Raw genomic sequence first — 27,903 nt, 5'->3', positions numbered from 1 at the left:
TGGATGAATTTCTCCCATTTTGGCATTATAAGTCTCTGTCTTCTTCTCTGTGTTAGAAAAGCCCATTATGTTTCCTGCTCCTAAGAGTAATCGCTTTATGAAGAAGAGGTCATATAGTATCCAGGGCCTGGTGCTTGAATTCTCTGGTTGGGAGACATGGTGTGGGCAGGGGTTCTGGTGATCTTCTGGGAAAGGGGCCCACCATGCTGGGACTGAGGCAAACTTGACTGAGAAGGGCAGTACCGCCATGGTGCAGGGGTATGCGACTTGGTGTAAGCAGGGTACACAGCCAGTGTCAGTGCTGCCCTATTTACCGCAATTGGCTCTGTATTTATACTGAGGGGTGCAGGAAGGAAATGGAGCCAGCCAGCCCCCTTGTCTCTGAAGGGGAGTCTCCATGCACACTGCTACTTAGGGAAGCACTCTGAGAAGAGTAAATAATCTCCTCACTGGTTTGCCCCAGGCATTTTTCAGATCGATCACTGTTTGCCTCTGGTTTGTTTGCCTGCCTTCTTTCCAGGAGCAGGGCAGTGCCCTCTAGGCTCTATCCCAGCCAAGCCTGCTGAGTTTTTTGTTTTTTGTTTTTGTTTTTTTTAATTTTATTCTTATGTTAATCCCCATACATTACATCATTTGTTTTAGATGAAGTGTTCCATGATTCATTGTTTGTGCACAACACCCAGTGCTCCATGCAGAATGTGCCCTCCTCAATACCCACCACCAGGCTAACCCATCCTCCCACCCCCCTCCCCTCTAGAACCCTCAGTTTGTTTTTCAGAGTCTATTGTCTCTCATGGTTCGTCTACCCCTCCGATTTCCCCCGCTTCATTCTTCCCCTCCCGCTACCTTCTTCTTCTTCTTCTTTTTTTTTTTTCTTAACATATATTGCATTATCTGTTTCAGAGGTACAGATCTGAGATTCAACAGTCTTGCACAATTCACAGCGCTTACCAGAGCACACACCCTCCCCAGTGTCCATCACCCAGTCACCCCATCCCTCCCACCCCACCCCCCACTCCAACAACACTCAGTTTGTTTCCTGCGATTAAGAATTCCTCATATCAGTGAGATCATATGATACATGTCTTTCTCTGTTTGACTTATTTCACTCAACATAATACCCTCCAGTTCCATCCACGTGGTTGCAAATGGCAAGATCTCATTCCTTTTGATGGCTGCATAATATTCCATTGTATAGATATACCACATCTTCTTTATCCATTCATCTGTCGATGGACATCTTGGCTCTTTCCACAGTTTGGCTATTGTGGACATTGCTGCTATAAACATCGGGGTGCACGTAGCCCTTCGGATCCCTACTTTTGTATCTTTGGGGTAAATACCCAGTAGTGCAATTGCTGGAAGCCTGCTGAGTTTTAAAACTCCAGGCTTTAGGGATGTGGTGTGGACAAGGGGCCTGCACTGGTCTTCTGGGGAAGGATCTTGTCACCCTAGGACTAAGGCAGGCTTGACTGAGCAGGCCAGTTGTGCCAGAGCACAGGGGTATGGGACTTGGTGTAAGCAGGTTAGGCAGTCAGTGTTGGGGCTGAGCTGCTTCCCACAGGTGGCTCTGCATTTATGCTGAGGGGCAGGGGAGAGAAATAGTGCCAGCCAGCTCCTTTGTCTTCAGAGAGGTGTCTCTGTGAATGTTACCTCTCAGGGATGTGCTCTAAGAAGAGTGAATAATCTCCCCTCTGTGTGCTCCAGGTGTTCTTCAGATCCCTGTTTCCATGTGGTCTGCCCCCAGGTTTTTTTTTTGCCTGCCTTCTCTCTAGGAGCAGGGGAACACCCTCAGGGCTCCATATCTGCCAAGCCCCCTGACCTTTAAAACACCAGTCTTTAAACCCTCCTGGTTGCAAGAACTCACAAAAATCAGTCCCTCTCATTTTCCCAGCCAATGGCTTTGGGGAAACATTCTCCTTGTGAGTTTCCTTGTGTTCTCCTCTCTCTCTCTCTCTCTCTCTCTCTCGCCCTTCTCCATGATCATGGCTTCCCCCCCTTCACAGCACCTACGACAGTTTTCCCCCCATACCACATCTTTGCACTCCCTACCTTCCTCATGGCCTCTTCTTTCCCTCTAGTTATGCAGTTTTGTCAGTCTTCAGGTTGATTTCTGGGGTATTTAGAATGATTTGATAGTTATCTAGTTGGCTTCAGGGGATGAGATGAGTCTAGGGTCCTCCTACTATGCCATCATCTTAGCTCCCCCAACCTCTACTTTAATTTTTTGAGGAAACTCCGTACTGTTTTCTGTGGTGGCTGCATCATTTTGCATTCCCACCAACAATGCATGAAGGTTCTCTTTTTTCTACATCTTTCCTAACACTTGTTATTTCTTGTCTTTTTGATAATAGCCAGTATGACAGGTATGAGGTGATATCTCATTGTGGTTTTGATTTGTATTTCTCTAATGATTAGTGAAGTTGAGCATCTTTTCATGTGTCTGTTGGCCATCTGTATGTCTTCTTTGGTGAAATGTCTTTTCAGATTCTCTGCCCATTTTTTTATTGGTTTGTTTTTTTATATTGAGTTGTGTGAATAACTAATGATATTTTTAATGTCTCTGTAGTTTTGCCTTTTACAGAATTCCAGAATGTCATATAGTTGGAATAATATAGTATGTAGCCTTTTCAGATTGCCTTTTTTCACTTAGTAATATGCATTTAGGGTTCCTCCATATTTTTTCATGGCTTGGTAGCATTTTTGTAGCTACTGCTGAATAATATTCCTTTGTCTGGATATACCACAATTTGTTTATCCTTCACCCCTTGAAGGATATCTTGTTGGCTTCCAAGTTTTGACAGTTATGAATAAAGCTGCTATTAACATCTGTGTATAGGTTTTTGTGTGGACATGGTTTTCAAGTTTTTTTGGGTAAACCCCGAAGAGTGAGATTGCTGGATCATATGGTAAGAGTATGTTTAATTTTGAGAGAAACTGCCAAACTGTCTTCCAAAGTGGCTGCAGCATTTTGCCTTCCCACCAGCAATGAATGAGAGTTCCTGTTGCTCCAAATTCTTTTAGTAATGTCATTGTTCTAGATTTTGACCATACTAATAGGTGAGTAGTGATATCTCTTTGCTGTTTTAATTTGCATTTCCCTGATGACATATGATGGGAAGCCTCTTTTCATATGCTTATTTGCCATCTGTGTGTCTTCTTGGTTGCAGTATCTCTTCAGATCTTTTGTCTGTTTTTAAAATCAGATTGTTAGTTTTCCACTGTTGAGTTTTAAGAGTTCTTTGTATATTTCAGATAACAGTCTTTTACCTGATGTGTCTTTTGCCAATATTTTCTGCCAGTCTGTCTTCTCAATCTTTTGACACTCTTGGCTTTTTAGCTATACTTTTATTTTTAGTGATTGCTCTAAGATTTGCAACATCTTCAACTTATCATAGCTTACCTTCAAATAATGTTATAGCACTTCACACATAGTATAAGAATCTTACAGAAATACATTTCCATTTTCCATTCTTGTCCTTTGTTCTGTTCTTGACATGTAATTTACTTTTTTAAAAAATATATTTTATTTATTCATTTGACAGGGAGAAAGAGAGCACAAGCAGGGGAAGTGGCAGAGAGAGAGGGAGAAGCAGACTCCCCACTGAGCAGGGAGCCCGATGCGGGGCTTGATCCCAGCACCCTGGGATCATGTCCTGAGCCAAGGCAGACGCTTAACTGACTGAGCAACCCAGAGGCCCTATAATTTACTTTTTTATAACATATGTTACAAATCCCACAATACATTGTTACTTTTGCTTCAAGCTGTCAGTTGTCTTTTTTTTTTTTTAAGTTAGGTGAAAATTACATAATAAAATTAAACATTTTAATGTGAACAGTTCTGTGGTATTTAATACATTCACAAGGTTGTGCAAGCACTACCTTTATCTAGTTTCAAATCACTTTTATAACCCCAAAAGAATATCCATTTGCTGTACCCATTTGCTGTTATTCCCTGTTCCCACTCCCTGAAGCTCTTGGTAACTACCAGTGTGCTTTCTGTCTTTATGGATTTACCTATTCTGTATATTTCAAATAAATGGAGTTGCACCATATGTGATCTTTTGTGTCTAGCTTCTCTCACTTCAATTTTTTTTTTTTTTAAGATTTTATTTAGTCATTTGACAGAGAGAGACACAGCAAGACAGGGAACACAAGCAGGGGGAGTGGGAGAGGGAGAAGCGGGCTTCCCACCCAGCAGGGAGCCCAATGCGGGGCTCGATCCCAGGACCTTGGGATCATGACCTGAGCCGAAGGCAGACGCTTAACGACTGAGCCACACAGGCACCCCTCACTTCAATTGTTTTATACACGCATGTAGTGAAGGAAGTTAACTGCACTATTTATTATTTCTTGGGTACCACAGATTAATTTGCTAACAGAATCTTTTATTGATTTTTGCATATAAAATACTGTGAACTTCTTTTAAAATAAAAGGTGTACTAAACAAAGATGAGAAAAGTTGAAATAATTTTTGGTGAGATTAATAACCAAAAATTAGTGTTAAATTGTTGATTAATATTGTTGATTAGCTGCTAGGAAATGGCTACACATGTTATTATGAGTACAGTTAATACTGCTCATATTATTCAGCCAGAGAAATACTATCTAATTACTAAGAGTTTATATGAAGTAACAAAAATAGAGTGAATGATATTACACTAAGGGATCAAGAGATAAGTTTTTATATACAGGAAAGAAAATTTGATACTGATCTGACTTTATAACACTATGAATTTTATTACTGAAGATGCTAGTAATTCCTATTAACATTTATATATAAACTTAATTTCAAAAATGTTTTGAAATGGTTGGAAAAAGCTTATGTAAATTCATATAAATCTGGCATTTTAGGGGCTTTAAAATGTTCCCAGAAGAGAGAAGCAAATTGACATAATTTTTATACATATTAAATCAATTTTGTCTCTCTACTTGGGAGCTTCAGGATAATGAAATGGTCAACATGCACATTAGGTCCAACTCTACTTGCTATCATTTATCTCTACTGTTTAAGAAAAAAAGCATTAGAAAGAGTTTAATAAACAGGTTTTGCTTCAAATGGCAGACTAGTCTAAGGTGACCCTCTCAATTCAGATAGATAAACTATTAAAAAAAAAAAACTGTTGCACAGGGTTTTTAGAATTTTATGGAAGTAGAGCAAGCTAGAAAATCAGTAAGTCCCAGATTCATATTCCAATGTCGCTCCTCTGTTTAGCTAATTGAAGATTGTGGGTGGCTTTTTTTTTTCCCTTTTAAAATGAGTTAAAATTTTAATGCAATATAAGGACATCAGGAAACTTGAGTTTTAGCCTGCCTCTGCCTGTAACTATCTATAGAACATCAGAGCAGTTGGGGCGCCTGGCTGGCTCAGCTGGTAAAGCATGTGACTCTTGATCTCAGGGTGGTGATTTAAAGCCCCATGTTGGGCATGGAGCCTACTTAAGAAAAAAAAATGCAAAAAAAAAAAAAAATCCAGAACATCAGAGTAGTTAATAACATCTCTATGTTTCTAATTATAAACTCTGGGAAAAGCATATCTATTTCCATTTATTTACGCATTCAATAAATATTAATTGAACATCCAGTATATGTAATAGGCTGGTTTGAATTCTAAGGATACAGTGATGACCAAGACAGATAATCCCCTCCATTTAGGGTGCTTACATCCTACTTGGAAGGGGAGAAATAGAGAATAAACATGTTAACCATCAAAGTTTTAACATCAAAGTTTTAAGTTCTATGAAGAAAGTATGAGATAATGGATTAAAAAATGACAGCGTCGGCACACATGGGTGGCTCAGTTGGTTGAGGATCTGAATTTGGCTCAGGTCATCTCGGAGTCCTGGGATTGAGCCTGGTGTCAGGCTCCCCGCTCAGCAGGGAAATCTGTTTGTCCTGCTCTTCTGTCCCTCCCCCTCCCCCTGCTCGTGCCCTCTCTTTTTCTCAAATAAATAAAATCTTAAAAAAAAAAATAAATGACAGGGCCAAGGTGCTATAGTAGACTTGGTGAAGGAAGGCTTTTCTGAGGAAGTAGTTTTTAAGCTGACCTGATGAGGAAGCTATTTGGAGAGCTGGTGAAAGAGCTCTTCATAAGGAACAATAGCAAATGAAAAAATCCTGTTATAAGAACAAGTTTAGAATGTTCAAAGGAACATTGTAAGTAATGGGTAGAGTGTGAGAGTGGTATGACATGAAGCCAGAAAAGTGGGCACACATCATTTCTACAGATTGGATTTTAAAAATGGCTTTGTTGAGGAATAGTTGACATACAATAAACTGCATGTATTTGCTCCCTATGGGCTGCCATAATAAAGTACCACAAACTGAGTGGCTTAAACAACAGAAATTTATTGTCTCACAGTTCTAGAGGCTAGAAGTCTGAGATAAGATGTTAGTAGGGCCAGGCTCCCTCTGATGGTGCTGGGAAAGGATCTGTTCCAAGTCTATGTCCTAGCTTCTGATAGTTTTTTGCCTTGTGGCAGCATAATTCCAATCTTCATTTGGCATTCTCCCTGTCCATGTGTCTGTGTCCAGATTTCCCCTTTTTATAAGGATACCAATCAGTTGGATAAGGAGACTACCCTACTCCAGAATTGCATCTTAACTAATTACATCTGCAGTGCCCCTGTTTCCCAAATATGGTCACATTTCAGAGATATTAGGGGTTAGGACTTCAACATATGAAATTTGGGGTACACAATTCAAATCATAACAGTGCCTATATTTAAAGTACATAATTTGATGGGTTTTGACATATGTATATGCTGTCACAATCAAGATAACATCACAATCAAGATAATAAATATATTCATCCCCCCTAAAAGTTTCCTCTACCCCTTTGCAACCTCTCTTTTCTGCTCTTCCTTCCCGTTCCCCATATTAGGCACTCACTAATTTGCTTTTTCTCTTATGATTAATTTGTATTGTCTAGAATTTTCTATAAACAGAATCATAGTGAGACATACTTTTTTTTTGGTCTGGCTTTTTCACATAACAATTACATTTTGAGATTCATCCATGTTATTACTGTATCAATAGTTTATTCCTATTTATTGAAAATATTCCATTGTATGTATATATCATCATTTTTTTAATCACCTTTGGATGGACATTAGGGTTGTTTCTAGTTTTTGGCTTTTACAAATAAAAATGTTATGAATGTTTGTATATAAGTCTTTGTAGGAACATGTCCTTTGATTTCTCTTGGGTAAGTAGCTAAGAGTGGGATGGCTGGGTCATAATATAGGTGTATGTTTAACTTTTTAAGAAATTGCCTATTTGGGGCGCCTGGGTGGCTCAGTCATTAAGTGTCTGCCTTCAGCTCAGGTCATGATCCCAGGGTCCTGGGATTGAGCCCCATGCCAGGCTCCCTGCTCTGCGGGAAGCCTGCTTCTCCCTCTCTTGCTCCCCCTGCTTGTGCTCCCTCTCTGGCTGTCTCTCTCTCTCTGTCAAATAAATAAAATCTTAAAAAAAAAAAAAAAAGAAATTGCCTATTTGACAAATTATACCATTTTATATTTCCACCAGCAGTGTATGAGAATTTCAGTTGTTCCACATCCTTGCTAACACTTGATATGGTCAATTTTAAAATTTTAGACATCCCAAGAAGTGTGCAGTAGCACATCACTGAAGTTTTAATTTGCATACTCCTAAGACTCATGATGAACATTTATTTATTGACATAAAATGGAACATTAGTTTCAGGTATACAAAGTGATTTGACAAGTCTATAGGTATGCTATCCTCACCACAAGTATAGCTACTATCTGTCACCATACAATGCTATTATGATACCATTGATTATATTCCTTCTGTTGCACATTTTATTCCTGTGACTTATTCATTCTGTAACTGGAAGCCTGTATCTCCCACTCCCCTTCACCCATTCTGCCCATCCTCGCACCCCCTTCCCTCTGGCAACCATCAGTTTGTTCTCTGTATTTATGGGGCTTTTTCTGCTTTTTATTTGTCTATTCATTTCTTTTATATTTTATACTCCATGTGTAAGTGGGATTATATGGTATTTGTCTTTTTCTGTCTGATTTATTTCACTTAGCATAATACCCTCAAGGTCTATCCATGTTGCAAATGCAAGATCTCTTTCTGTTTAATGGCTGAATATTCCATGGTACATATATACTGTATCTTCTTTACCCATTTATCTACCAATGGACACTTGGGTTGCTTCCATATCTTGGCTATTATAAACAATGCTGCAATAAAGATAGGAGTGCATATATCTTTTCAAATTAGTGGGTTTTTTTTTTCCTTTGGGTAAATAGTAATGGAATTAACTGAATCATGTGGTATATGAATTTTTAATTTTTTGAGGAACTTCCATATTGTTTTCCACAGTGCATAGTTTTTATGGTTTAGTCTGTTAGTATAGTGAATTACATTGATTGAATGCAAATTAAACTTGCATTCCTAGAATAAATTCTATTTGGTCATGTTTTATCCTTTTATATATTATTTGATTTGATCTGCTAAAATTTTGTGAAGAATTTCATGAAGGTTATTGTCTATGGTTTTCTTTTCTTATAATGTCTTTGTCTAGCTTTGGTATCAGGATAATGTTGGCTTCATATAATGTATTGTGATGTACTTCCTTCTCTTCACATTTTTGAAGAATATGAGTTTGTATACAACTGGTAACGTAGTTCTCATCATATGAGTTGAGAAATGTTCCATTGTCTGTTACTTTCTGGATTTGTGTAAATTTTGTGGTATTTCTTTTCTAAAAGTTTGGTGGAATTTCCCTAGTGAAGTCATTTGAGCCTGGAATAGTATTTCTGGGAATGTTTTTAACTACAAATTCAATTTCTTTAATAGATAAAGGGCTATTCAAGTAATCTTTTTTTTTTTTTTTTAGCATTAGTTTGTGTCTTTCACAGAATCTGTCAACTTTATCTGAATTGTTGATTTTTTTGACATAAAGTTCTTCATAATACTCTTATTGTTTTATTTTTTATTTTTATTTTTTAAGTTTTATTTAAGTAATCTCTATATCCAGTATGGGGTTCAAACTCATGACCCTGAGATCAAGAGTTGCATGCTCTTATGACTGAGCCAGCCAGCAGCCCCCACCACTTACTATTTTAATACCTGTAGAGTCTGTAGTGATGTCACCTCTCTCATTTCTAATCCTAGTAATATGTGTTTATCTTTTTCCTTATCAGTATGGCTAGAGGATTATTGATCTTATTGATCTTCTCAAGGGATTAACTTTTAGTTTCACTGATGTTTTTCTACTGTTTTCTTGTTTTTTATTTAATTCATTTTCTTTTTGACCTTTATTTCCTTTCCTTTGCTTATTTTGGGCTTATTTTGCTCTTCTAGGTTCTTAAGATGGAAGCTGAAGTCATTTTTTGAGACCATTATCTTTTCTAAGGCATTATCTTCCCAGGCATGCAGTGGTATAAATTTCCCAATAAGTTCTGCTTTAGTTGCATATCCCAAATTTTTATGTGTTGTGTTTTAATTTTCATTCTATTCAAAATGCTTTCTAATTTTCCCTTCAAATGTTTTTTTCAACCCAGGGGTTATGTAGAGTGTGTTATTTAGTTTCTAAATATTTGAGGTTATTCCTGATAACTTTTTATTACTGATTTGTAATTTAATTCCATTTTTGTCAGAGATTATACTTTGTATGACTTGAATCTTTTTATAAGAATGTGTATTATATTGTTTTTGGATAGAATGTTCTACAAATATCAATTAGGATATGTTGGATAATATTGTTTAAATCTTCTCTCTCTCTTTTTTAAGATTTTATTTATTTATTTATTTGACAGAGAGAGGGAGAGCACAAGTAGGGGTAGCAGCAGGCAGAGGGAGAAGCAGGTTCCTCTCAATGCAGGGCTCAATCCCAGGGCCCTGGGATCATGACCTGAGCAAAATGCAGATGCTTAATGACTGAGCCCCCCAGATGCCCTTAAATTTCCTCTATCTTTAATAATTCTCTGTCCTTATCTATCAAAAGTTGAGAGAAGGGCATTGAAATTTCCACTTATAGTTATGGTTTTGCAGATTTCTCTTTGAAGTGCTATCATTGTTTCATGTAATTTGAAGCTTTGTTACTATATGTCCTCTTGATGGATTGGCTTCTTTATAATTTTCAAATGACACTTTTTAACCCTGGTAATGTTCTTTGAAATCTAGTTTGTTTTATATTAATATAGTTACTCCAGCTTTCTTACTCCATCTATATTGATGCTAGTATAGTATATCATTTTATATTTTTAACTTGTAACCTACATGTTTAAAGTAGGTTTGTTATAGGTGGCATATAATTGAGTAGGTTTTTTCCCCCTCCACTCTGACAGTCTATGCCTTTTGTTTTTTTTTTTAAAGATTTTATTTATTTATTTGAGAGAGAGAATGAGAGAGAGAGAGAGAGAGCATGAGAAGGGGGAGGGTCAGAGGGAGAAGCAGACTCCCTGCTGAGCAGGGAGTCCGATGCGGGACTCGATCCCAGGACTCCAGGATCATGACCTGAGCCGAAGGCAGTGGCTTAGCCAACTGAGCCACCCAGGCGCCCTTAATTGGTGTTTTTATAACATGTGTTAGTTTGCTGAGTGAGAAATTACCACAACAGCCATTTAAAACAACATAAATTTATAATTTCATAGTTTACATGGATCACTGGTCTGGTGCATCCTACGTGGGCTCCCTGCTCAGGGCTTCACAAGGCTGACATCAAGGTGCCAGTAGGCTGCATCATCATCTGGAGACTTGATTATGGAAAGATCTGCTTCCAAGCTCCCTCAAATTGTTCGTATAATTCAGTTCCTAGCAGCTGTATGAGTTCTTGCTTATGATCAGGGGCTACTCTCAGCTCCTTGCCATTTGGCCCTCTCCTCAACATGGCAGTTTGCTTCTTCAAGACCAAGAGGAGGTTATCTGTTATAGCTTTGAATCTTTCTTTTTCTGTTTCTGATCTTCTTTTAAAAGAGCCTACCCATATTTGCAAATATCTTCTCTCATTCTGTGGGTTGTCTCTTTGTTTTGTTGACTGTTTCCTTTGTTGTGCAGAAGCTTTTTAAGGGCTGGTATCCAAGATCTATAAAGAATTTCTCAAACTCAACACCCAAAAAACAAATAATCAAGTCAAAAACTGGGCAGAAAATATGAAAAGACACTTCTCTGAAGAAAACTTACAAATGGCTAACAGACACACAAAAAAATGTTCATCATCATTAGCCATCAGGGAAATTCAAATCAAAACCACATTGAGATACCACCTTACACCAGTTAGAATGGCAAAAATTGACAAGGCAAGAAACAATAAAAGTTGGAGAGGTTGTAGAGAAATGGGAACCCTCTTACACTGTTGGTGGGAATGCAAGTTGGTACAGCCACTTTGGAAAACAGTGTGGAGGTGCCTCAAAAAATTAAAAATAGAGCTACCCTATGACCCAGCAATTGCACTCCTGGGTATTTACCCCAAAGACACAGATGTAGTGAAAAGAAGGGCCATATGCACCCCAATGTTCATAGCAGCAATGTCCGCAATAGTCAAACTGTGGAAAGAGCCCAGATGCCCTTCAACAGGTGAATGGATAAAGAAAGGATGAATACCCAACTTTTACATCAACATGGATGGGACTGGAGGAGATTATGCTAAGTGAAATAAGTCAAGCAGAGAAAATCAGTTATCATATGGTTTCACTTATTTGTGGAACATAAGGAATAGCATGGAGGACTTTAGAAGAAGGAAGGGAAAAAGGAAGGGGGGGAATGGGAGGGAGAGATGAACCATGAGAGACTATGGACTCTGAGAAACAAACTGAGGCACAAACTTGGGGGGGGGGATGGGTTAGCCTGGTGATGGGTATTAAGGAGGGCACGTACTGCATGGGGCACTGGGTGTTATACAAAAATAATGAATTGTGGATCACTACATCAAAAACTAATGATGTATTGTATGGCGACTAACATAAAAAAAAAAAAAAAAATACCCCAAGAGCCTACCCATAATCAAGGGAGGGAATTATACAGGGTGTACATAATAGGAGTCAGGAATCTTAGGGGCTCTCTGAGATTCTGCCTACTACAGACTATTTAAATTAATGCAATTATTGATATGGTTGGATTTAAATTTATCATCTTGTTGTTTTCTATTTCACCCATCTGTTTTGTTGTTGTTGTTACCTTTTCTCTTCTTTTTATGACTTCTTTTGGATTGAGCATGTTTTATAATTCTATTTTATTTACTTTGTTGGCTTATTACCTATAATTCTTTGTTGTGTTAATAGTTTAAGTATTATGTCTTCATTCATCTTTAACTTAATCTTAGGCTACCTTCACGTGATATTATATCATTTTACATGGGGTATAAGAACATTATAACAGAATACTCCCATTTCTGCCTCTTGGCCATTGTGTTATTATTGTCATATAATTTACTTCTTCATATATTATGACCCCTATATTATTATTATTTGTTCCCTAAGCATTCAATTATCTTTTAAAGAAATGTAAATAATGATACAAAAATATCTTATGCATGTAATTACCATTTCCAGTGCTCTTCATTCCTTTGTCTAGGTTTCCATCTGCCTTCATTCCCTTCTGCTTATGGTGCAGATCTGTTGGTGATAAATTCTTTCAGGTTGTGATTGTATATGTCTGGGAAAGTGTGTATTTTCCCTTCATTTTTGAAAGATACTTTTGCTGACTTAAGAATTCTGTGTTGATAGTTTTTTTTCTTTCAGTATTTTATTTTTTTTATTATTATGTTATGTTAATCACCATACATTACATCATTAGTTTTTGATGTAGTGTTCCATGATTCATTGTTTGCATATAACACCCAGTGCTCCATTCAGAACATGCCCTCCTTAATATCCATCACCAGGTTAATCCATCCCCCCACCCCCCTCCCCTCTAGAACCCTCGGTTTGTTCTTCAGAGTCCATAGTCTCTCATGGTTCGTCTCCCCCTCTGATTTCCCCCACTTCATTCTTCCCCTCCTGCTATCTTCTTCCCTTTTTTTTTTTTTTAAACATATAATGTATTATTTGTTTCAGAGGTTCAGGTCTGTGATTCAACAGTCTTACACAATTCACAGCACTCACCATAGCACATACCCTCCCCAGTGTCTATCACCCAGCCACTCCATCCCTCCCACCCCCCACCACTCCAGCAACCCTGTTTGTTTCGTGAGATTAAGAATTCTCCATATCAGTGAGATCATATGATACATGTCTTTCTCTGTTTGACTTATTTCGCTCAGCAAAATACCCTCCAGTTTCATCCACATCATTGCAAATGGCAAGATTTCATTCCTTTTGATGGCTGCATAATATTCCATTGTATATATATACCACATCTTTTTTTTTTTAAGATTTTATTTATTTATTTGAGAGAGAGAAAGAAAGAGAGCACATGAGAGGGGGGAGGGTCAGAGGGAGAAGCAGGCTCCCAGCCGAGCAGGGAGCCTGATGCGGGACTCGATCCCAGGACTCCAGGATCATGACCTGAGCCGAAGGCAGTTGCTTAACCAACTGAGCCACCAAGGCGCCCTATACCACATCTTCTTTATCCATTCATCTGTCGATGGACATCTTGGCTCTTTCCACAATTTGGCTATTGTGGACATTGCTGCTATAAACATTGGGGTGCATGTACCCCTTCATATCCCTACATTTGTATCTTTGGGGTATATACCCAGTAGTGCAATTGCTGGATCATAGGGTAGCTCTATTTTCAACTTTTTGAGGAACCTCCATACTGTTTTCCAGAGTGGCTGCACCAGCTTGCATTCCCACTGACAGTGTAGGAGGGTTCCCCTCCCATTTCTGCCCCCCATTTTCATTTGGATTTCCCTGATGCCAAGCGATGCTGAGCACTTTTTCATGTGTCTGTTGGCCATTTGGATGTCTTCTTTGGAAAAATGTTTGTTCATGTCTTCTGCCCATTTCTTGATTGGATCATTTGTTCTTTGGGTGTTGAGTTTAAGAAGTTCTTTATAGATTTTGGATACTAGCCTTTTATCTGATATGTCATTTGCAAATATCTTCTCCCATTCTGTCAGTTGCCTTTTGGTTTTGTTGACTGTTTCTTCCACTGTGCAAAAGCTTTTTATCTTGATGAAGTCCCAACAGTTTAGTTTTGCCCTTGCTTCCCTTGCCTTTGGCGATGTTTCTAGGAAGAAGTTGCTGCAGCTGAAGTCAAAGAGGTTGCTGCCTGTGTTCTCCTTTAGGATTTTGATGGACTCCTGTCTCACATTTAGGTCTTTCAACCATTTGGAGTCTATTTTTTTTTTAAATATTTTTATTTATTTATTTGAGAGAGAGAATGAGAGAGAGAGAGCATGAGAGGAGGGAGGGTCAGAGGGAGAAGCAGACTCCCTGCCGAGCAGGGAGCCAGATGCGGGACTCGATCCCGGGACTCCAGGATCATGACCTGAGCCAAAGGCAGTTGCTTAACCAACTGAGCCACCCAGGCGTCCCCTGGAGTCTATTTTTGTGTGTGGTGTAAGGAATTGGTCCAGTTTCATTCTTCTGTATGTGGCTGTCCAATTTTCCCAACACCATTTGTTGAAGAGACTGTCCTTTTTCCATTGGACATTCTTTCCTGCTTTGTTGAAGATTAGTTGACCATAAAGTTGAGGGTCCATTTCTGGCTCTCTATTCTGTTCCATTGATCTATGTGTCTGTTTTTGTGCCAGTACCATGCTGTCTTGATGATTACAGCTTTGTAATAGAGCTTGAAGTCCGGAAGTGTGATGCCGCCAGCTTTGCTTTTCTTTTTCAACATTCCTCTGATATTTTGGGGTCTTTTCTGGTTCCATACAAATTTTAGGATTATTTGTTCCATTTCTTTGAAAAAAGTGGATGGTATTTTGATGGGGATTGCATTGAATGTGTAGATTGCTTAGGTAACATTGACATCTTCACAATATTTGTTCTTCCAATCCATGAGCATGGAATGTTTTTCCATTTCTTTGTGTCTTCCTCAATTTCTTTCATGAGTATTTTATAGTTTTCTGAGTACAGATCCTTTGCCTCTTTGGTTAGATTTATTCCTAGGTATCTTATGGTTTTGGGTGCAATTGTAAATGGGATCGACTTCTTAATTTCTCTTTCTTCTGTCTTGTTGTTGGTGTATAGGAATGCCACGGACTTCTGTGCATTGATTTTATATCCTGCCACTTTACTGAATTCCTGTATGAATTCTAGCAGTTTTGGGGTGGAGTCTTTTGGGTTTTCCACATAAAGTATCATATCATCTGCAAAGAGTGAGAGTTTGACTTCTTCTTTGCCGATTTGGATGCCTTTGATTTCTTTTTGTTGTCTGATTGCTGTGGCTAGGACTTCTAATACTATGTTGAATAGCAGTGGTGATAGTGGACATCCCTGCCGCATTCCTGACCTTAGGGGGAAAGCTCTCAGTTTTTCCGCATTGAGAATGATATTTGCTGTAGGTTTTTCATAGATGGCTTTTATGATATTGAGGTATGTACCCTCTATGCCTATACTCTGAAGAGTTTTGATCAAGAAAGGATGCTGTACTTTGTCGAATGCTTTTTCTGCATCTATTGAGAGGATCATATGGTTCTTGTTCTCTCTTTTACCAATGTATTGTATCACATTGATTGATTTGTGGATGTTGAACCAACCTTGCAGCCCAGGGATAAATCCCACTTGGTCATGGTGAATAATCCTTTTAATGTACTGTTGGATCCTATTGGCTAGTATTTTGGTGAGAATTTTTGCATCCATGTTCATCAAGGATATTGGTCTATAATTCTCCTTTTTGATGGGGTCTTTGTTTGGTTTTGGGATCAAGGTAATGGTGGCCTCATAAAATGAGTTTGGAAGTTTTCCTTCCATTTCTATTTTTTGGAATAGTTTCAGAAGAATAGGTATTAATTCTTCTTTAAATGTTTGGTAGAATTCCCCTGGGAAGCCATCTGGCCCTGGGCTTTTGTTTGTTGGGAGATTTTTGATGACTGCTTCAATTTCCTTAGTGGTTATAGGTCTGTTCAGATTTTCTCTTTCTTCCTGGTTCAGTTTTGGTAGTTTACTTTTAGTTTGACTTGATTGTTCCAGTGAGAAATCTCCTGTCATCATTATCTTTGCTCTACTCTGCATTATATGTCTTTCTCTGGATGCTTTTAAGATTTTTCTCTTTTTTCCTGGCTTTAAGCAATTTAATTATTATGTATCTTGGTTTGATTTTCTTCACATTTCTTATGTTTAAGGCTCACTGGGCTTTTTGAATCTGTAGATTTGATCGTGTTTATAAACTTTTTTGGCCATTATATCTTCAAGTTTTTTTTTTTTTTTCTATATCCCTTGCCTTTAGGAGTCCAACTACATACGTTTTTTGGGATCTTGAAGTTGTTCCACAACTGAATCATTTATTCATTTTTTTCATTCTTTTTTCCTCTGTGTATTTTATTTAGAGTAGTTTGACTTGCTATGTCTTTAACTTTACTAATTTTTTTTTTCTTGGCAATGTCTCCTTTACTGTCAACTCATTTAAATGTATTTTTCATCACAACCATTGTTGTTTTCATCTTTAAAAGTTCAGTTTGGACCTTTTATATCTCCTGTCTCTATATGCTTAATCTTTCCTCTACTTGAACATATGGAAATTAGTTATAATATCTTTTCCCCGAGTTTATTTATTGAGGAATAATTGACAAACTAATTGTATATATTAAAATTATACAACATGATTTTATACACGCACACACGCACACATACATTGTGAAATAATTACCAAGATCCAGATAATTAATACATCCATAATCTAACATAGTTAAGTCTTTTTTCTTACATATTGAGAATGCTTAACATCTGCTCTGAGCAACTTTCAAGTATATACAATACTGTATTATTAGCTATAGCCATTATGCTGTACTGTAGATCCTCAGAAATTATTCTTCTTATAATTGGAACTTTATATCTCCTTTGACCTACATATCTTTGACCTACATATCTTTGACCTACATATCTCCATTTCTCCCTATCCTCCGCTCCTGGCAACCACCATTTTATTCTCTGTTTCTATGAAATTGCTTCTTTTTTCTTTTTAGATTCTGCATATAAGTGATACCATACAGTATTTGTCTTTGTCTGGCTTATTTCACTTAGCATACCGTCTTCCAGGTTCATCCATATTGTTGAAAAAAGACAGGATTTCCTTCTATTTTATGGCTGAATAATATTCTACTGCATACATATATACCACATCTCCTTTATCCATTATATGTTGACAAACACTTAGGTTGTTTTCATATCTTGGCTATTGTGAATAATGCTTCCATGAACATGGGAGTGCTGATATCTCTTTGAGATACTGATTTCATTTCCTTTGGATGTATATCCAGGAGTAGGATTAATGTATCATATGCTAGTTCTACTTTTAATTTTCTAAGAAACTACCCTTCTGTTTTCCATAGTAGCTACACCAATTTACACTACTACCAACAGTATATAAGGCTTTTCTTTTCTTCATCCTTGCTAACATTTTGTATCTCTTGTCTTTTGAATGATAGCTCGTCTTACAGGTATGGAGTGATATTTCACAGTTTAGATTTGCATTTCCGAATGATTAGTGATATTGAGCACCTTTTCATGTACCTATTGCCATCTGTATACCATCTTTGGAAAAATGCCTATTCAGGTCATTTGCCTATTTTTAAATTATATTATTTGCTTTTTTGCTATTTAGTTGTATGAGTTTTTATATATGTTGGATATTACCTCCTTAACAGATATCTGGTTTGCAAATATTTTCTCCCATTCTGTAGGTTACCTTTTCAATTTATTGACTGTTTCATTTGCTTTGCAGAAGTTTTTAAAATTTGGTATAGTTCTACTTATTTAGTTCAGCTTTTGTTACCTGTGCTTTTAGAGTCAGATCCAAAAGATCATAGCCAAGACACATATCAAAGAGCTTTTTCCTGTGTTTTTTTCTAGGAATTCTAGTTTCAGCTCTTACATTTAAATTGTAATCCATTCTGAGTTGCTTTTTTTGAATAGTATAAGATAGGATCCAGTTTCATTTCTTTGCATATGGCTATCCTATTTTTTTTCAATATCATTTATTCAAGAGACTACCCTTTTCCATTGTGTGTTCTTGCCTCCTTGTCAAGGATTAGTTGACCATGTTTATATGGGTTTATTTCTGGGATCCCTGTTCTGTTCCACTCTTTTACATTTTTTTTAAATGTTACTATCATACTGTTTTGATTACTATATCTTTTATAATATAGTTTTAAATCAGGATGTGTGATGCCTATAGCTTTGTTTCTCTTTCTCAAAATTGCTTTAGCTATTCAGTCTTTTGTGGTTCTATACAAATTTTAGGATCATTTCTATTTCTTTGAAAAATGCCATTGGAATTTTGATACAGATTGCATTGACTTTGTAGAATGATTTAGGTAAATGGACATTTTAACACTATTACTTCTTCTAATCAATGAAAACAGGATATCTTTCCATTAATTTGTGACTTCTTCATTTGCTTTCATTAGTGTCTTATAGTTTTCAGTGTATAGGTCTTTCACCTCCTTGTTTAAACTTATTCCTCCTTGTTTAAATTTATTCCTAAGTATTTTATTATTTTTTGCTGCTATTTTATTTTTTTTTAACATTTATTTATTTATTTATTTATTTATTTATTTATTTATTTGAGAGAGAGAGAATGAGAGAGAGAGCACATGAGAGGGGGGAGGGTCAGAGGGAGGAGCAGACTCCCTGCAGAGCAGGGAGCCCAATGCGGGACTCGATCCCGGGACTCCAGGATCATGACCTGAGCCGAAGGCAGTCGCTTAACCAACTGAGCCACCAAGGCGCCCATTTTGCTGCTATTTTAAATGAGATTGCTTTCTTAATTTTTCTTTCAGGTAATTTATTATTAATGTATAGAAATGCAAGTGACTTGTGTGTGTTAATTTTATATTTGGCAAATTTACTGAATTTATTATTTTTTTTTTCAAGTAACTTACTGAAGAGTATTTTCCATATCATTAAATATCCTTGTCCATTGTGCTTTTCAATAGATGCATAGTTTTGCATTTTATGCTCCTCCTACACACACACGATTGTTATATCCTTTTGATTGACCCCTTTATTATCACAGAATGACCTTCTTTGTTTCTTGTTATAGTTTTTTTTTTAATTATGTTATGTTAGTCACCATACAGTACATCATTAGTTTTTGATGTAGTGTTCCATGATTCATTATTTGCATCTAACACCCAGTGCTCCATGCAATACATGCCCTCGTTAATACCCATCACTGGGCTAACCTATCCCTCCATCCCCCTCCCCTCTAAAACCCTCAGTTTGTTTCTCAGAGTCCATAGTCTCTCATGGTTCGTCTCCCCCTCCAAATACCCCCGCTTCATTTTTCTCTTCCTTCTCCTAATGTCCTCCATGCTATTCCTTATGTTCCACATCTTGTTATAATTTTTTACTTAAAGTCTATTTTGTCTGACACAAGTATAGCTACTCCTGCTCTCTTTTGGTTTCCATTTGCATGGACTGTCTTTTTCCATCCCTTCATTTTTTAGCCTATGAATGTCCTTAAAGCTTAAGTGAGTCTCTTATAGGCAGCATATCATTGGGTCTTTGTTTTTTCCCCATTCAGTCCCTCTAAGTCTTTTAATTGGAGAATTTAAACCATTTACATTTAAAGCGATTATTGATATGTAAGCATTTACTATCACCATTTTGTTATTTTCTGATTGTTTTGTAGTTCTTTTTTGCCCCCTTTTCTTCTCTTGTCATCTTTCTTTGTGAATTGATGATTTTTTATAGTGGTATGCTTTGGTTCTTTTCTCTTTATTATTTGTATATCTATTATGGGTTTTTCTTTGTGATTATCATGGCATTTATATAAAACATCTAATGTTTGTAATTGTCTATTTTAAGCTGACAACTTTTCTTCATTTGCATAAAAAGTTCTACATATTTACTTGCCTCCCCCATTTTATGTTTTTGGTGCCCCAATTTATATATTGTGTATCCATTAACAAAATTTTTTTCAGCAGTTCTCTTTTAACTAACATACTAGAGTTCAATATGATTTACATATTCTTCAGTTCCAGAACTTCTGTTTAGTTATTTTTTATTATTTCTGTCTCTTTGTTGAACTTCTCATTTTTTCATGAGTTCATTGAATTGCCTACATTCCCTCGAATCTTGCTGAGCTTCCTTAAAGTAATTATTTTGGATTGTTTTTCAGGTAACTCCCAGATTTCTATTTCTTTGGGATTAGTTACTGAAAAATTTTGTATTCTTTTGGTAGTGTCATGTTTTGATGTTCTTTGTCTACTAATTCTGTTATCTGTACTATTTATGGGTCAGTTTCAATTGACTAATTTCCTTTTCATTATGAATTGTATTTTCTTGCTTCTTTGCCTGACTACTAACTTTTTAATTAAATGCCACATATTGTAGATTCTACCTTCTTGGGTGCCAAATATTGTTGCATGCCTATAAATATTCTTCGGCTTTGTTCATTGACAGTTATGCTATTTGCAAAGAGTTGATCCTTTTAGGTCTTGTTTGTAAGCTTTTTTTGGCAGGGTCAGAATAGCAGTTAGTTTAGGGCTAATTTTTCGCCTCGCTGAAGCAAAACTCTTCTGAGTATACTGCCTGATTTCCCATGAGTTAGGAGATTTTCCACTGTTGCTGGTGGGTACAAGCACTATACCTATCCCTGTGTGAGTCCCAGGACTATTCTCTTTAATCCTTCCAGATATTTCTTTTCCTAGCCTCATCTAATTTTATCACATGCATGAGTTTATCATTTACAACTGAATACTGAAAGGGATCCTCTGAAGATCTCCAGATTTCTGTGTGTAGTTCTCTCCTCTCCAGTATTCCTCTCTGTGAATTCTAGGACCCAGATTCCATGGACTCCCAAGTCCATCTCCTCATTTTGGGGACAGTGCTGGCCTCAGCCATGCATGGTACATCTCCCTGTACCACCTGCCAGAAACTTTCTCCAGGCAGTAAGCTGTAGTTCTCTTGTTTGTTTCCTATCTCTCTGGGATCACTTTTTGTCGTTGTTGCCTAATGTCCACTGTATGCAAAGCATTGTTTTATATATTTTGTCCTGCTTACAGTTATTTTAGGTGAGAGAGTAAATCTGGGCCAGAAGTGAAAGTTCAGTCTGCCTGGATTCTTTTAAGAGTATGAGATCATATCAGGCGCCTGGGTGGCTCAGTTGGTTAAGCGACTGCCTTCAGCTCAGGTAATGATCCTGGAGTCCCGGGATGGAGTCCCACATTGGGCTCCCTGCTCAGAAGGGGGTCTGCTTCTCCCTCTGACCCTCTTCCCTCTCGTGCTCTCTCTCTCTCATTCTCTCTCTCTCAAATAAATAAAATCTTAAAAAAAAAAGAGTATGAGATCATATACATGATATTCCCTTTGAAAAGAAAATAATTACCCAAATATATGATATATTTTAATAGTTTTTTAAGTAATAGTAAAAGTATATATCAATTCTATTATACGTATATATATTTCTCAGGGATATGTATGTAAATGTGCTAGAAACTGAGTTCCTGAATTAATAATTTATACAACAGAGGTACTACTTCCGCTAGAAACAAACATCTAATGTTCCCAGTTACTGTACTGCTGTCTTAATATCTTGCTTGGAATCACATGAAGCAGGTTAAGTTTGGTATCTTCATTTCCACTTTTCCTGTTTTCAGAGTTTTTCTCTTATTACATAGTAACTTATATTTCTGAGATTTGGAGGCCTCTGGAATGGCTATTCCTGGTAAATATACCAGATTCTGCCTTGATCTCTCCATCCCACCACCAGGGAGACTCACCTATACCCAGACTCATTTTTTTTTTCATTAACCTTTGATAAAGACTAGGATAAATGAAGATCAATGGAGTTGTCAATAATCAAGAATAGTATCTATGATTTATTGAGTATCTACCATATGCCAGATGTCCTATTATTTTCTCTAATTCTTTTAAAACCACTAACCATGAGGAAGGTCTTGGGGAATCAAGAGAGGGCTTTCCAGAAGGTCTGCTTTCTCACTTAACTAATGAAGGATGAGTAGGAATTAGGTGGGATGAGGCATGGAGTGGGGGACCAGGCAGATGTTCTAGACAGAGAGAATGGCATATGAAAGGACTTGGAGGCAAGAGAGAAAGTGACTAATTTGAGGAATTCCTTTTAGTTTGGCTGAAGAACATAGAAAGAGGAGGGAGGAGGGAGAAGATAGGGGGAGGGGTGACAGATAAAACCAGAGAGACAAAATAGATTGCAAGGTATCTTGGGAAATAGATTACAAGTATCATTGTAATGGACTTTTTTTCTGAGGGCAATGGAAAATTCTCATTGAACTTTTGGCATATTACCTTGAACAGAGAGGAAAATGGATTGAAAGAAGTAAAATTGAGTACAGCCATGGGGATGGAGAAAAGTGTATGTTGTTTTAAAAAATTCAATAATTTTTTATTCATGCACTCCCTCAGCCATTTATGCATTAAACATATATAATAACTGCCTGCTACATACTAGGCAATCTGACAAAATAGTTATTAAATAAATAAGTGTTGAATTATTAAATTAGCTATCATTTATTAAGCACTTATTATATGGCAGACACTGTGTTAAGTGCTTTACATAAACACTGATATTACCTTTAAATAGGGGACAAAACGGAAATAAAGCTCAAGCATGCTAATGTCATAGTAGATGGCAGAGCCAGGATTTGATTTCAGATCAGTTTGACATCTTGTCAGATTTGGTCATTTACTTAAATGACTGTTCTTACACACATGTAAATTGTATTTATTATTTTTTCAAATCCTAAGATAAAACAATCAAATATTCTGAACTAATTAAGGATTTATTTTTGTTTTAATCAGCAACACATATGCTATTTGCCCTGGATTTCCATTAAAAAGTTGCCTTTGTTTTGTAGGTAAGCAATAATTTTATATATCTGTAAATGAGAATTTAGGCAAAATTTGGGGCACTCAAGACCGAAATAAATTCTTTATTCTCAAGACTAACTTAGATGGTATTGAGTTTTTTATTTTTTCTCCTTCTGTGTATATCCTTTGTTAGTATTAATAAATATTAATAAAGGATGTATTTAAAAGGGTAATTTTATTTTGAAATAGGAGAGAGGAAAATTCATGCTGTAATAATGTCAGAGTTTCCAGAGGAGTATGTTGTGAAATTGTTTGTCTAAACACATTTTATTTGAGGTTCAGTATGAATTTTCAATAGCTGTCTTTTCAGATAAGAAAGCAGTAATTCAAACGCAATTATATAAACAAGGAGATCAGGGAGGATTTATCCTGAAGGGTATAAAATGAACCAAGAGTTTTTAGTCTGGCTCATTATACGATCAGCTCCCCAATGCAAAGTAAGGTAGGTGTCTACACTGAGAAGGCTTTGTGAAATGAAATGTTCTCATTCTAATTCTTTTTTTCATTTTCACCATTTTAGTTGATATTCAAAAATGGCAAATTTTAAGTGATAATTTGCTTCTATAGCCTCTAAGAATTCTAATAATTGCTCCAAAATTGTTCAGTGGTCGGTAAAGGTAGGTAAACTACATATATAAGGATAAGAAAAATTTCATTGACTTCAAGTAAGAGGAATAACTGGTCAATTCCCTCATAAAGGCTAATTGATGTTCATGGCTTTCTCTGTCTATTTTGATTTAAACATTTTTATTAATTGAATAATCTGTATATTAAATCCTATAAATTACTAATGGTTATCTTTGATGATCATATACCTCTGGGGAAACTTACAGTAAATTCACTTTGGATAGTGTCCAATGTACATTCCCTGCCTTATAGTACATATTGGTTTCTAGAAAAATATATTGTTTTAGTGAAGTTCCTGGATTGCTTGTAGGGTGGGCAATTGATTCTTTTCATAGCATAGTAAGGAAATTGGAGAGAAAAAGTTGGCAGAGAAAATTGGAAGAGTAGAGAACAATGTGTTTATTAAGAATGAAGGTAGTAAGAACAAAAAGAGGGAGGGAGGGAGGGAGGGAGGGTAAGGTGGGGTAAGTGGTAAAGGAAAGAAGATATCTTATAATAAGGTAAAATGTTGAAAGTGTAGACAGATGGTCATGCCACTGAAAAAGGCATCTCTCATTATTTAGGGCCTGAAATCATATCATGCCTTCTGAGCTTAGGTGCTCAATAAATCATTTATCATGATTTTAAAAGAGGCAATTAAGTTGCAGAGATTAGAATCTAGGTGACAATAAAGGAGAAATTATGGCAGATCATATAGGGAGGTATTAACTAATACTGATTTATATAGTGTTATATAGTTACTAGTCTTTCTTCCATATCATTCCAAGAGCTTCACATATATTGTTTTATTCTTTTTATGATTTTAGGAAGGGGCATATGGAAAAATGAAGGCAAGAAGATATTAAGTTGCTCAGTTACACATAATTGTAATGAAATCTAGAAGCAGAATTCTAGATCACTGACTCATATAGAATAGGGACCTGACACTAGTTTATCACATAGAATTACAATCTATTTGTGCTGAAAAGACCTTCTCAATCATTTTCTGGTTCTAAGCCTTCCTTTTATAGATGAGGAAATTGAGGCTCAGAAAGATTCTGTAGGTAAAGTTTTACTATTTGCAACAAAGGGGAAAGAATAATTCTTACTTTTTTTAAATCCACAAAATTATACAGCTACCATTGCTAGTAATTCAGCCCTTTTAGTTTTTCCTTTTGTTAGTTTAGAGTTTTACACTTATAAGAGGAACTTTGAAAAAATATAGTATCCATAATGAATATGATAACAGTGGGTAAAAGTTCTAAAACAGTGTTTTCTCCTATAATTAAAAATAGGAAGGGAAAACTGAAGGGGGCGGGGAGTCAGAGGGGGAGACGAACAATGAGAGACTATGGACTCCGGGAAACAATCTGAGGGTTTCAGACTGGAGGGGGGTGAGGAGGGATGGGGTAGCCTGGTGATGGGTATTAAGGAGGGAACATGTTGTAATGAGCACTGGGTGTTATACACAAATAAAGAATCATTGAACACTACATCAAAAATTAATGATGTACTGTATGGTGACAAACAACACATTAAAAAAAAATAGGGTTGGGTTTACTTGCCTCTCTATGTTTTCCAGATGAGAAAATAAGGCCCAGACAGATTAAATATTTTAGTCAGTTTCTCATAGATCCATGGGAGATCTTGAAATAGAATTCTATTCCTTGACTCCAGAACTCACCACTAGATCACCACACATCTATTTTATGTAGAATCACAGAACTAAAATATGTGAGTTATTTTTTATGCAAAAACCCAGTAGTTGGCTGGCTAGAGAGGCAAGAACGATACGATCATGATGGCTGAGTATTTTATGTCATTTTTAGAGGATCTTCTAGGTCTGTGGCTCTAAAATAACAGAACCAATTCTGTACCATAAAGGGAGCTTACATTTGCAAAGCACTTGAGAAAACCAGACTCCATGAGGAAGGAATTCTTATATTTTTGCTCTTTAATTGAAATACGAAAACTTTCTGAAGAATACTTGAATATGCAACATTTTATCTAAAGGAGTTAACCAGGAAAACTTTTTTTTTTTAAGATTTTATTTATTTATTTGAGACAGAGAGAATGAGAGAGAGAGGGCACATGAGAGGGGGGAGGGTCAGAGGCAGAAGCAGGCTCCCCACCGAGCAGGGAGCCCGATGCGGGACTCGATCCAGGGACTCCAGGATCATGACCTGAGCCGAAGGCAGTCGCTTAACCAACTGAGCCACCCAGGCGCCCCAACCAGGAAAACCTTTTAATGGATTACTTCACTTCCTTGTTTATACAGAAGAAATTTTTGATAATTTTGTGTCTCGGAGTCATAATTTGGACTCTTTCAGAGCACTTAGAACAATATTTTTTTTATTAGTGCTCAATCTTATCTCTGGTTAGACTGTCAGCCCTTGAAGTCAAGGACCATAGTTTATCCATTTTGTATTTCTCATTGCCTGGTTTAAATGCTCAGTATATATTTATCTAATTTATCTGCCATTAGTCATAACTTTATCCAGCTCATTATGATAACTAGAGTTGATATTGAACAAACTCTTCATTAGACAGGTTCTATTGATATACATATTCTTCTTCTGTCTGAGGCACAATGGACCCTCTGTTGTCTTCCATGCAGCCAAAACTTACTCTCCTTTCCTGGCTAACCAACAGTGGGTCTGTCCTTGATGGTCTTTCTCTGTGTCAACCTATATTTTTTGCATATCCTCAGAGTGGAAAAAAGGAGGGTTTCTAGATTTCTGGGCTAGCCCTTTAACACCAGTGGTGATTTTAGTTACCTATTCTGGACATTCTCTAGCTTTATCTTGTCTTCCTTGATAGACATTGGATAGAATTATATGCAAGATTATTTGCGCTGAGATGTACTGAAGTTTGATTATACTTTTTCTTAGTTTCTTTAGGCTTTCTGATTATGACTGGTCTGTTGGCCTTTTAAATCAATGAACTAAAGTTTTTAGAAAACTACAGTTCTGAGAAAGCCCCTACTGAGGCCTCGCTTTTAGCTGACATCTTATAATTAGAGGCAGGTATTCAGACTGTTTCCCTGAGTGAATTGTTTTACACTTAGTTGACATTATGTGTCTCTGCCACTGTTCTGTTGTGATGTTTCAGGCTTTCCTTTACACTGCCCAGTGTTGCTAAGTGACACTTGCAAGCAGGACCTTCACTATGTGAGTTCCTACATTATGAGGTATGTGACTCATAGTCACATCTAAATGCATAAAGAAAGGTTATTGAGAGTATTAACTACGTAAAAGCACCTAATATTGGGCCTAGAATGAAGTAGGCATTCAATAAATACAAATATTCACACACACACACACACACACACGCACGCGCACACATTTTAGCTCTTTCTAAATGTCACTTCTGAATGTCCTAAAGGATACATGTAAAAGATTCTTTAATTTTATCTTTGATTTAGCATGACTGCTATCTACCTGATGTCCATGCTTTTTGGCCTTGCATGTGGGCAAGTAATGTCTTTTTGTTTTCCAACTGAGTATACGATGCATGTCGAAAGGAAAGAGTGTGCTTATTGCCTAACCATCAACACCACCATCTGTGCTGGATATTGTATGACACGGGTATGTAGTTCATCTCACTTCTTTTGGCTGAAATTAGATAAACCTAGACTCAGTCCATTTCTATCCAGAAAGGAAATGAGATAAATAACAACCTCATTTCCTACATCTAATGGTTATTGGCTCCTTAGAGGCAGAGTCCCCAGGTTATAATATTATATTGATCTATTTAGCACAATTGGTACAGATAATTTCATGATAGTTTTACTTTCAGAATTTATTTAAACCTTATATTGTTCCCATGATCAAGGATAAAAGAGAGGGGTGTGTGTGTGTGTGTGTGTGTGTGTGTGTGTGTGTGATTTTTGTCTCTATAGGATTCAGTGTGGATATGTTGACTTGGTAATGGGGAATGGGACTAAGGAATCCTCCCCAGTCTTATTTGTGTCAAAGGAATATAAGTGAATTAACATTATGCTCCCTTTTCTGTTCTTTCATCAGGATATCAATGGCAAACTGTTTCTTCCCAAATATGCTCTGTCCCAGGATGTTTGTACATATAGAGACTTCATGTACAAGACTGTAGAAATACCAGGATGCCCACGCCATGTTCCTCCCTATTTCTCCTACCCTGTAGCTATAAGCTGTAAGTGTGGCAAGTGTGATACCGACTATAGTGACTGTATACATGAGGCCATCAAGACAAACTACTGTACCAAACCTCGGAAGTCCTATGTGGTGGGATTGTCCATCTAACTTAATAGTGATGTGACTTGCAAGTCAGTTAAATGTGTTCACCTGGAGTAGAATTAATAAAATATCAATGTATTTCACAA

The 27,903-nt window shown here is 36.8% G+C and overlaps 1 protein-coding gene across 1 annotated transcript; it reads left to right on the top strand.

The window, feature by feature from the left end:
* The first annotated feature begins 42 nt into the window (after window positions 1–42).
* On the top strand, window positions 43–27,903 carry TSHB (thyroid stimulating hormone subunit beta). The gene is made up of 4 exons (XM_045895362.1): window positions 43–146; window positions 23,248–23,379; window positions 26,968–27,130; window positions 27,569–27,903. Exons 2-4 carry the CDS (start codon window positions 23,321–23,323, stop codon window positions 27,821–27,823), a joined length of 477 nt encoding a protein of 158 aa, XP_045751318.1. The 5' UTR covers window positions 43–146; window positions 23,248–23,320; the 3' UTR covers window positions 27,824–27,903.

Source organism: Mirounga angustirostris, unplaced genomic scaffold (assembly GCF_029215605.1).
Source record: "Mirounga angustirostris isolate CCGP_5_RB_7025 unplaced genomic scaffold, mMirAng1.0.hap1 SCAF_4, whole genome shotgun sequence".
Lineage (NCBI taxonomy): Eukaryota > Metazoa > Chordata > Mammalia > Carnivora > Phocidae > Mirounga > Mirounga angustirostris.
The sequence above is the reverse complement of the archived record's forward strand: the minus strand, read 5'-3'. Positions and strand labels throughout refer to the sequence as shown.